Here is an 11,747-nt window from a genome sequence, read left to right on the forward strand (position 1 = left end):
TGTGTATGTTCTACCATTTTACCTGGGTTTGGTAGGAATACCACCCAGGAAGACCCTCAGGAGGTGAGAATAACAGTTGTGGATGGAATTTCAGGTCCTCACTTGAGCACTTCCACAATAGACTCTTGAGTGGAAAGACAAGGAATTCAATGAAGCTTTAGGCTCACAGAGGAAGGTTTCTTACCAGGTTCAACAAATGGCCAGAAGCTTAATTTTGCATTTCATTCAACATGTTATATTTTTGGAATCTGACATAAGAAAAACAGACTTTTCAAGTGGCATATAGCTGTTTCTATCTTGCATGTACCACTTGCTATCTTTGACTGAGGTGATGCTATAACCTCATGTCTGCTCTGACACTAAGCCTGTTCACACATCAGCCATAAATCAGGGCTTTCCAGACATTCAGATTCAGGTACTCTGTCTTTCCTGACAGATGTTTCTCCATCACCCTTGCTCCACAAAAATAGAAGAAGAGCACATCCCTAGTCAACACTTCCTTTTACATCATGGGCAGTGACTGGTGCTGAGCTCACAGCACAGCCTACTTGTTCTCAGTCTTGAGCTTCACCACCAAAATATGCAAGGGTATTTCTAGATTGTTCATGTGGTTCACTGTTCTGAAGAAATCACACACACACACATACACACCTGGAAAGATTAGATCTGAAGAGAGAAACTCCATGAAATTTTATTAGTACCATTATTGTTTTCTTTGGCTTTATGTATTATATAGGTAAAATTAAAAAAGGAAAATGATTGTAAAAGGCAAATATTTTGTACAAAAATATGTTTTAAAAGCTCTTTAAGTATATATTTCATACTGTTACTAAAAAGTGGCCTATATATCTGTATGCCTGCATATTTTTCCCACAGTTGGGATTTTAGAAATGCACCGTAACTCAACAACCAATAATAGTCTTTTTCTGGTTGGAGCATCCACATTCAGGAAGGTATAATTTTCATAAAATGTATAGTTAATGGCTGAGAAAAATCTATGTGATTCAGTCCATTTGCACACTGGAAATCAATACATGAACTTTGGGGAGCACTTTAACTCCCTAGTCCTTGTGTTATGGTGCAGTAGTATGTCCATTTGTTTTCAATAACTGCTGATTGGTGCTTTCCTCACCCAATCTGGTGAGAAAGTAATGGAGTTAGAAAGGAGTGTCCGGCCTCTCAGAGGCGTCTGAAAACACGTTCCTGCTGTTAGAACACACTGTGTTATAATGTGGGTGCTGGCACTAGAAGAGAAAATAAGGATAAGCATTAGTTTTGCTTGAGGAATATTTTTTTTATAACTTAAAACAGGAGGAATCTTTAAAAAAGAGTATTAAAGACATCATTTAAAGAATGCTGGGAAGTTTTTCTTCAGATTAAGTAAAAGTTACATTTCATTTTAAGGGCCAATTCTAGGGAATCCTGCTCCCTACTCAACTCCTTCATGAGCCAACAAGGCAAGCATATGATACTTGGTTGTTATAATCAACTGTAATCCCATGTTTAGTGATCTATGCTTTTGCCCTCAGCTAACCAGACTGTGTGCTCCTTATTGTATTGAGATCCTTAGCATTCACATTCCTATTTGACACATCAAATGTCCTCAGCAACTGCCTTCAATGTGTACATGAGTAATTTGTTTTCCAGTACTTCCAAAAATAATGTGAGCAAAGTACAGTTAGGTTTTTTTGAACTACTAATTTACAAACCATTCTGATTACCTCTGAAAATTTTTCCTTCAGTGCATCTTAGTATATTTCTTTTTAATTATAATTTTATTTATATAAAGAGCATGAGTGTTTTGCCAGCATATATGTCTGTGCACCACAGGCCTGGTTCCTGCTGAAGCCAGAAGAGGGTGTCAGATCCACTGCAACTGGAGTTACAGGTGGTTATGAGCCTCCATGTGTGTGTGTGTGTGGCACTCAAACTAGCTTCCTATGCAAGAGCAGCCAGTGCTTTTAACTGCTGAGTCATCTCTACAGTCCCTTAGTATATTTCCAAAGTTGTTGAATAGGTCTAAAGATTGCCATCATCTCCAAAAGAAACCCCACACTCTCAGCATTCCTCCCCATGCCTTCCATCTGCCACCACAAACTTAGTTAAAAGGAAGATACCCTATTCTAAAGAGGGCCATGTAGTAAATGAAGCTTTAGATAAACCCAAAAGAATCTTTATAGAATTCTTTGACACAAGCATGTTTAAGATATACAGAGTGTAACCTTCAACTATACTAGCACAAAACTTGGCCTATACTAAATGCTCAGTTAAGTACACGAGGATTGACTGTTAGGCTGGATTGGAAGTATACAGCTAGCTATCCACATGCTCCCAAAACATCACAGTAGAGCCATATGTTAAGAAGAGTTAATTGACAATATCATAAACAGTGTTTTCTCACTTAGACTGATAACCTAACCTGCTGATAAGCAGAAGTGGGTTGGAAACTCAGACCTGAGAGCCTACATTCGAGCCCTTCTTGCCACCTCACCCCTTTAACAAGATCAGAGCCCTCCAGCTTCATTGTAAGCCTGAGGCTGCTTACCTGCCTCCCTCTCTTTCTCACAAATGAAGTTATTGATTTCATCACACTGGAAGTCATTCCACTGCCCGGCATAAATCAGTCCAGCACAGTCTTCTCCTGGCCCCTGGCTGCTGCCCCAGTTATCTGGCTGCCCAGCTTTCCAGTTCCTTTTAACAAAACAGAAAAGGAGTGTTATCTGCACAGTATACAGAGGTTTTCTTTGCTCAAGAACACAAGAGGATTGTAAAAACACAAAACCAAGGCATAGCATTTGCTGCACACTTTCATTTAGCTGTTTGCAGAGTAACATGAAAATCAGTTTGTCCTTGCAGGCTCATTATCTCTGCCATAATGAGATCAACCCAGTGAGCTTCATTAGTACATTGCATTAGACAGAGTTGGATGAATGGCTTTCAACTGTGTCCAGCAATGTGGACTTCTGGGCATGTGTCTATAGCTGTGCATGGGTAATATGCACTCTTGGGTTGTCTCACACAAATGTATATACACGTATGCTCTTGTGAGAATACACGGGGATCCATGGACATTGGCATGTCTGATGTGTATCATGTCCAAAAGTCAGAAGAGAAAGTGAGAGGCCTTGATGTACCTCACCCACAGTCACAAATGACTGGCTATGCTTCCAGCCCAGTTGCACTTGGCTGACAGCCTCAGAAAACAGTAATTTAATATTACTGAAAATAACTCAAACATTTCTCTACTTCTTTTGGGAAAGAGCTTTTATTTTTAATTTAATAGATAGATAGATAGATAGACAGACAGACAGACAGACAGACAGATAAATAGAGAGCATATATGTGTGTTATAGTATGTGTGGAGGTCAGAAATAACTTGAGATAATCAATTCTCTCCTTCCACCATGTGAGTCCCAGAATGAAACTCAGTTAATGAGGCTTGGTGGCAGACGCCTTTACTCACTGAGCTATCTCTCTAGCACAGGAAAAGGAATTTTATTTATGTTTACTTATTTTGAGACAGTGACTAGCCCCGGGTTTCCTCCCAAATGCTGGGATTAAAGGTGTGCACTACCATGTCTGCCTAGAAGAGGATATTTATTTTATTTTATTTAAAGACAGGGTTTCTCTATGTAGTCCTGGCTATCCTAGAGCTCACTATGTAGAACAGGCTGTCCTCAAACTCAAAGAGATACACCTGCCTCTGCCATCTAAGAGTGCCACCATGTCCAGCTAGACACTGAGGATTTTTTATTTATATAATTTGATATCTGATTCCTGAGTGTACAATGATTTGATTTTGCAGCTAATTGTAAAAACCATGTGTGTACACAACATACACCACACCCACACATATATGTCTGTGGGTCATTTGGATCAGAGGACCTGCTTAATACAGTTCTCTTGTATTTTCTTTAGCATCATATAAAGTCATATAGGCAAGAAGGAGTTACTAATTAAACAGAAATAGAACCTTTCTCAGTTGGGTTCCTCAGACCACCAGAATTCTTTATTTAGAGTTCTCAAGGATTTCCTTATGACTATAGGCAGCACAAATTCTGTGGTGTAGAGGCACCTGAGATAGCCGGCATAGGTGGGAGACAGGCCTGCAGAATGAGAACCTGGAGTCTCAAAGCATCTCTGGAAAAGCTAAAATCCCACGGAGCAACCTGTGTCAAAACCCTCAGTTTGTATGCTTGTAACAGAGAATAGAGCATGTCAGATAATCAGAATGCATATGTAATATTCTGGAATGTTAGTTTAAACAATGCCTTGGTTGCATTCACGGGTAGACTTGGAAGGAATAACTTGAGCTTTGCCATATTATAACACATATGTCACATTAACACTAATGCTTCCAAGAACCCTGGGAATCTTGGTAACACTCGTGCGTGCAGATAGATGTAGTGATTTGCAAGCAAATCACTGGGGGAAGTGGAGCACCCTGGGATGTGGGGCTTGTTTTAATTACTGCAGAGCATATTCTCTATCTTGGGAATAACTCCCTCCAACTTCACAATTTAATATTTTTTCTTCAACCACAAGATTAACCAAGACTGTGGTGATATATTATTAATGATTTAATAAAGCTTGCCTAAAGGATCAGAATGCAAAGCCAGCCACACTAGACAGCCATAGAAGATGGGCAGTGGTGGCACACACCTTAAATCCCAGTATTCAGGAAACAGAGCAGATGGATGTCTGCATGTTCAAGGCACTCAGGGCTACAAGAGAGTGAATTAGTCTAAAGGATTAACATAGTTCACACCTTTAATCCCGGCACTAGAGAGGTAAACAAGGAAGAAGCAAAGGGTCTCCTGGGGTAATTAGTCTCCAGCCACATTGAGGAGAGCATGGCAGTCTAGGATTCTGAGGCTTGGTGGAGAGCAGTGCAGTCTGGAGATGTAATCTAAGGTTCAGTGGTCCACCCCTTCTGTCTGAGCATTGGTAGAGGTGAGACTCTAGTGGCTGGCTCCTTTGCTTCTCTGATCTTCAGCGTGAACTCCATTATCTATGTCTGGGATTTTATTATTTGTGCTACAAAAGATTACAGACAAGAAGTGTCTGTTGGTAAGGGCCCAGCTTCCAAACAGGAAAAGGTTACTGGCAAGAAATGTCGCTTGCAGCAAGATGTTCTCCTGCTACAAGGGCCCCTATTGTGGAAGATTCCTCTCTTGTGGCCTGGGCCAGTGCCACACTGGCAGGAACATGAAGTGTTGACTAGCATGGGCTGTTGCTGAAGTAGTAGACACTGAAGAGTCCCTTATGGCTCCCACTGCTCTATGGCTTACTACTATAAAACTACAACACGGAGGTACGAAACTGGACAGGACAGCAGCCCATTTTATCTGTGTAACATAAAAATAAAAGCAATTACTTGAAAATGTTATCTTATTTCCACCAAATGGTATCTTGTGGAGACAAAAAAAGATATGAGTTTTGGGCAAACTCCGGAGGCATCTGTGAGCAGAGTGGCCGTGACAGCTTACTGTTCTAAGGTGGGCAGAGCCTCGGCTTGTTAACAGTGACCATTGGCCAAGTGATATATCTGTAATCATTCCATTAAGAATTACTATGCCCCTGGTTTCACCAATCATTTCTGTTGGTTCCTATGTTGCTGCTTTCGGATGTTTTCTACTCGTTGACTTCGACTTAGTCATGTGGGGAGCCAGAGACTCCACCCAGGGCTTTGCACACACTATGTTACTTATTTTGAGATTCATTTCTTCCTTTTCTACCCCCATCAAGTGAAAGCTTAGGTCACTGCTTTCCAATCCTTAAGGAAACATAAGGTCAAGCATGGTGGCACACACCTTTAATCCCAGGTACTTAGGAGGCAGGTAGATCTCTGTGAGTTTGGGGCCAGTCTGGTCTACATATCAAGCTCTGGAACAGACAGAGCTACATTGAGAGACACTATCTCAAAACAAAACAACAACAAAAAGCAAGTGTTTCAGGGCTGTTGATATGTTTGTATTGTTTTAAAATATCGTTAGATTTTCTTTGTAATTTTCTCTTTGGTTTACGGACAAGATCAGGTATGGTCAGAGTGGTATGGTAATAGTCTGTCATTGGTCTATGTCATTTAATTTCCAAATACTTTATAGACCTTCTGCTATCTACTTGTTTGGGGCTACAGAACATAGTCTCTACAATCCCAGTTCTCCTGAATTTATTGAGATTGTTTTGTGGCCCACTGTTCAGTTTATCTCTGTTCCTCCCAATGATAACATCTCTCATTCATACTCTATGCTCCAGTCACTGTAGGAAGCCGTTTTCCTGCATTATAATGGTGCCTAAAGACACCAAGATGTAAATTACTTCACAGGCGCTGGGTAATTTCCATTCCTTTGATCTCTGCCTATCCCGTGGCTCATTTTTGCCTGAGGAGCTGAAGCCATTCATAGGGTAACACGTCCCAGGCGGCTGGTCAGCCTTTATAAGGGATGGTTTTCTTGGTTTTAGTGTCTCCGCTCAGTCTCCACTCTGGTAAAATGCATTAAAGCTTGTCTGCAGAAGGATCCGAGTGTCCCGTGTATGATTTCTTGCTGGCGAGAAATACAGAGAGCGCGCGGGACATATGGTGCCGAAACCCGGGAACATGTGAACATCTCTGGCACCTCGGAGACCCCTCTAACGAGGCGGATTCAGAACTGCAGGGTGGTAAATTCGGAGAGGTATGATTTTTTCTGGACTTTGGCTTGGGAATGTTGCTATTGTGGGAGGTTAATATAGAGGCTTCTATGCTTTTACTAGGAGCTATTCTGACCTTTCTCACTGTTGTAGCAATCTTAAAGAAGTCCAGAATTAGATATCAGAAACCGAATGTAGTGAGAGATGGGGCGCGCCTAACAATAAAATATAAGAAAAAAGGACCTTCCGGGATGTCTAGTGACAAGGGAGTGAATAATTTGTTAAGAGAGACAACAATAAATAAGAAAAAAGGACCTCCCGGGATGTCTAGTGACAAGGGAGTGAATAATTTGTTAAGAACAACAACAAATAAGAAAAAAGGACCTCCTGGGATGTCTACTGACAAGGGAGTGAATAATTTGTTAGATGATTCTGTAAATAAGTTTAAAGCTTTAAATCTTGATAGCTCTGATGACTCTAAAGGCTCAAGAGATAAAGTTTTAGAGGAAACAGCTCAGCTAGATGACTCAAAACCTAGCCTCTGCCCTGCAACGAAACTGGAAGCCTTGGAGCTGAGCAGCTCAGACTCTGAGATTTTAGACTCTAGCAAGGAAGCAGAGCTAGAGAAAGAAGCAGCACAATACCACCCCGATAGATATCGGCTGCCAAAAATGCCAGCGGGTGTGCTTCCATCAGCACCCCCACTATTTGGTACCGACTCCTTCTTACCATCAGAGGAGCGGAGAAAATTGCAGATGGCTTTCCCAGCCTTTGATAGGGGAAAAGGCCATGCCTGCTATTCAACACTTCTTAAAGGCCTGGAATGCCTGGGGCTTTAAAGCCTCATAAACATTGACGCTCGGGCCAAGCGTCTCACCTCAAAACCTAAAAGGCCAAAAGGAAAGATATCTTAACTGATCTTTGGAGAGGCCCAGATCCTATTCTCATAAGATCCAGGGGAGCGATATTGTGTTTTCTCACAGGATGAAGAAAATCCCCTGTGGATCCCAGAAAGACTCACCCGAAGAGCCCCTTCAGACCTTCAAAAGTCGAAACTCCACCCTCTCCCCCGGGAGTTGAGAGCCGCTATTGTTATCCAGATTAACTCCTGTCCTTGGTGGAGAGATGGCCACTGCTTAAGGGGTGTGGGTGTAATTGTTTGATGCAGCCGCTTGCGGATTGCTGATACTTTGGCTGGTCTGTAAGCTCCAGGGCTCAAACCAAGAGATCACCCAAGCGCTTATATTTTGGCTAAGCAATAGGCCGCCGGCCAGACAGCTCTTGCACACCCGGAGCCTAGGCTCATTGCACAGGGTAGAGTGTCTGGTCTGGGCAGCCCAAAGAGGGATGCTGAGCAAAGGCATCGCACAGAGTTGCCTATTATGCAGGCTTCTCTGGGAGGTACGTTGACCTGCATAAGGGTTACCTGCCCCGAGACTTCCCTTTCCCAGAAAAACGGCAGAGGACAGGTCGAGAGTACTTCGGGTCAAGCTAACAGCCTGATGGTGACTCCCGTACACAGTCTTAATGTTTGATTTTGGGAAGGTACAACCTCTGCCTCTATCCCTCAACATATGGGTGACCTATTTGCTTGTAATAATATAAAGCCTTTTCATTAATTAATAAAAAAAGGGGGATATGTAGGAAGCCGTTTTCCTGCATTATAATGGTGCCTAAAGACACCAAGATGTAAATTACTTCACAGGCGCTGGGTAATTTCCATTCCTTTGATCTCTGCCTATCCCGTGGCTCATTTTTGCCTGAGGAGCTGAAGCCATTCATAGGGTAACACGTCCCAGGCGGCTGGTCAGCCTTTATAAGGGATGGTTTTCTTGGTTTTAGTGTCTCCGCTCAGTCTCCACTCTGGTAAAATGCATTAAAGCTTGTCTGCAGAAGGATCCGAGTGTCCCATGTATGATTTCTTGCTGGCGAGAAATACAGAGCACGCGAGGGACAAGTCACCATTTACCTGCTGACACCTCAAGATAATTTAGTGACTGTTATGTGAAATCTCAGTGACCTACACTGTCCTCGAGTATTTGTGTTGAAATCACACTGGCATGTAGGTTTATGGCATAAGAGGACCTGGCCATAGCCCATCCTAGGACATTTTGTGTATTCTGTTTCCCTAGCTGGCACTGATCTCCTTCAGCACAGTGATCATGAAAGGCTCCAAGGACAATAGACCCATGTTCAGGTCTGAATGTGCCCTTAGCACCTGGCATTTCTTCTCTGTCACTGCTGCTTTTCATCCATGTATTCCTGCCCTGCCTCCCTGAACAGAGTGGAGCAGAGAGGCAAGGAGAGGTCTCTCCCTGAAAGCTGGTTCTTCTTTTACAGTAATCACATCATCATTAAATAATTTCAAAGGGCATGTGCATGTGCTTTGGAGAAAAGGAAAGCTGTGCACCAAATCCTCTCTGACCTGGCAAGGCCAGGGTAGTTACTAGAGTCACCAGCTTCTGGTACTGGAAATGTTTAAGATAACTGGCAGGAATTCTTCCTGTAATGTTTGGTAGAATTCAGCCATGAAGCCTCTGGTCCTGGGCTGTTCTCTGCTAGGAGGCTTTGGTGGCCTTGTGAACCTCCATTTGTTATAGTTTGCTCATCTTGACTTAAATCTTAGTGACTTGTTTCTAGACATGTGTCCGTTCTTCAGCTTTTAGCTTGTATGTGTATAGTTGCTGACAGTAAGTGCTCACAGTAGTCTCTGATGATGGATCTAGAAACCATTGCTGGTGGGAAGAAGAGGAGGTGGGATGGATGGGTCCATGCTTGAAGGCTTCATCAAAGAGGAGGGCAAAGGGGAATCTGAGGACCTGAGGAAGCACCTAAATGAGGCTGAAGGCCCTGAGGTGCTGAGGCTTGTTTCCATTCCTAAGCCATAACAGGGAATGTTCGTGTAAGATGCTCTGTGTGGATCTATAACTAAGATCCTGCACACTTGACAAATTCTAGGACTAATATTCCCCAATTCAGTAGCATTTTACTGTGGTAACAATCACACAAGTCAACATCAATACTACAGGCGGTATTTCTCTAATGCTTTCCAGGTGGCAAGCTCTATATTAAATTTCTCTCTCTCTGTCTCTCTATGTCTCTGTGTGTGTGTGTCTGTCTGTCTGTCTGTCTGTCTGTCTGTCTGTCTGTCTGTCTGTCTGTCTGTCTGTCTCTCTCTCTCTCCTTTGGTAGAAAGTGAGATACACAGTCTATATGGTGGCCAGAGTACAGGACCCTAACCCTCCAGGAGGCTCCAGTAAGATGTGTGAGATCATCCCTCTCAGGGGGCAGGGACCAATACTAGTGCATTCCTCCCTAATCCCATGATTCTTTCTAGATTCCAGGGAAAGGAGCAAAGCTTCACTTCTGAGAGCTGGAGTGCTGTTCAAACAATCCCACACAAGCCAACAGAGGTGTGTCTCTCCCCCCCCCCCATAGGGTTTTGTTTTGGAGCCTGTCCTGAAACTCGATCTGTAGACCAGGCTGGCCTCAGGCTCACAGAGATCTGCATGCCTCTGCCTCTGCCTCCTGAGTGCTGGGACCAAAGCCTAGGCAGGATGGACTAGGGTGTAAGGTCATTAAGGGAGAAGTTGTAGGAAATCAGGCAAGAGTGAACACAGTCTTGAAATTTCGAGAACTCACTTGTAGGCAACAGGCATCCCGTCCAGCCATTTCCACTCACTTTCATGCTCAGAGTCTGTGAGGCCAATCCAGTAGCTATCTCTCCCCACTGTCTGCTTTTTTATCCATTGCTGAAAAGGAAGCCAGGGAGGTTTGTTCACTATTATCCCACACAAAGAAGGTCTTGTTTGTTTGATAAAATTGACAAAAGACATTTTTCAGAGTTTTTCATGGTCCTTATGGTCCACTTTGTATTGCATTTATGTTGTGGGCACTGTTTCAGGGGCTTTGACTTTTGGGGCCAAGTTTAAAGAGTGACAGCAATGTTCTGCTTGAAGGATGACTGCTGTGTCTCCTGTTTCCCAGGAACTACCCATCTGTGAACCTCCACTAGAACTGATGTCCTGAAGACAAGCTGCTGAGCAGTTGTTTGGGCCCAGGCCCCTGACTGCTTTTCATGTTTCCTCAGTTACTAGAAAATCAGATTTCAGGGTTGTGTCTGATGAAGATGGTTAGTGAGTGACACCAAATGAACACTGTTATCAGTCAGACCTTAGGTCTGCTTTTCCCTTTTTCCCTGTGAGAAGAAATCATTTAAACTTGGTGGGGCCTTAGTGTATCTTATCTGTCAAATGGGGCATCCAAAAGTAGTGACATGTGCCTATATTCCCAGTCCCCGAGAAGTGGATACAGGGAGATAGCCATAGCAAATTTGTTTAAAAAAAAAAAAAATCAAGGGGGAGGATGGCAATTATAAGGTTTATATTGCAGGGTTGCTTATGAGGTTTTAAAAAAGGACCTTGCACACACAGGGCTTAATAAGGGGCCACTCTTCACTGTCACTCATGGGCCTTTACAGACCCCTTTTGAACTAACCAATCTGGTTTGTGGCACCCCACTTCAAACCCACTGTAGTCATGCCTCTGCTCTTTCTACATGCATCCAGTGGCAACCCCCTCACCTCTCTGCTGTGCTGCAATTCTCCAGAAAGCCACCAGGAGGAGCTATGTACCTGTAGGCTAACATATCATTACAATTCATATGCTCTACTCCCTGGATAAAGCTCATGGCTGCAAACTGCAGCCTTCCTTGTTTATGAGACCATGAATTTTTCATCGCTTGACTCCCCAGAAAGCATGCAATTTCCAGGTATAACTGATCTCTAAATTATAGTTTTATCCAACCAAGTGTGCAGCTGACATACCATACCTGTTCCTCTCTTGAGTTTATGAAAACGAGATGTGATGTCTTATCTTCACAGAAAAGCTTAGCATCCTCAAAAATATCTTTCTCCACCGAAAAATAGTAGCATTTGTCTGTGAAGTTCTTCCAGTGAGGTGGACAGCCTAGGAATGCAACACTATTAAATGTTGATTTAAAAAACACAGAAAGCACTCTGTGTTTTCTTTTCTCAGCTGTGTTTAAGATATCAAAGGGACAGTGCCATGCCACCTGCATGCCAGTGGAAGTCTGGTGTCCCTGGGCAGACCCTG

At 43.1% G+C, this 11,747-nt stretch overlaps 1 protein-coding gene across 1 annotated transcript in view; it reads right to left on the reverse strand.

Annotated features, from left to right (window-relative positions):
• Positions 1-1,102: 1,102 nt before the first annotated feature.
• Colec12 (collectin subfamily member 12) overlaps positions 1,103-11,747 on the reverse strand; it is a 59,582-nt gene continuing 48,937 nt past the window's right edge. Inside the window, exons 6-9 of the mRNA XM_035438750.1 lie at positions 11,464-11,600; positions 10,276-10,385; positions 2,546-2,691; positions 1,103-1,137 (exon numbers count right to left, since the gene is read on the reverse strand). Of these exons, the coding sequence (XP_035294641.1) occupies positions 1,103-1,137; positions 2,546-2,691; positions 10,276-10,385; positions 11,464-11,600 (428 nt within the window). The remainder of the gene's footprint in view (positions 1,138-2,545; positions 2,692-10,275; positions 10,386-11,463; positions 11,601-11,747) is intronic.

This window comes from Cricetulus griseus, chromosome 2 (assembly GCF_003668045.3).
Source record: "Cricetulus griseus strain 17A/GY chromosome 2, alternate assembly CriGri-PICRH-1.0, whole genome shotgun sequence".
Lineage (NCBI taxonomy): Eukaryota > Metazoa > Chordata > Mammalia > Rodentia > Cricetidae > Cricetulus > Cricetulus griseus.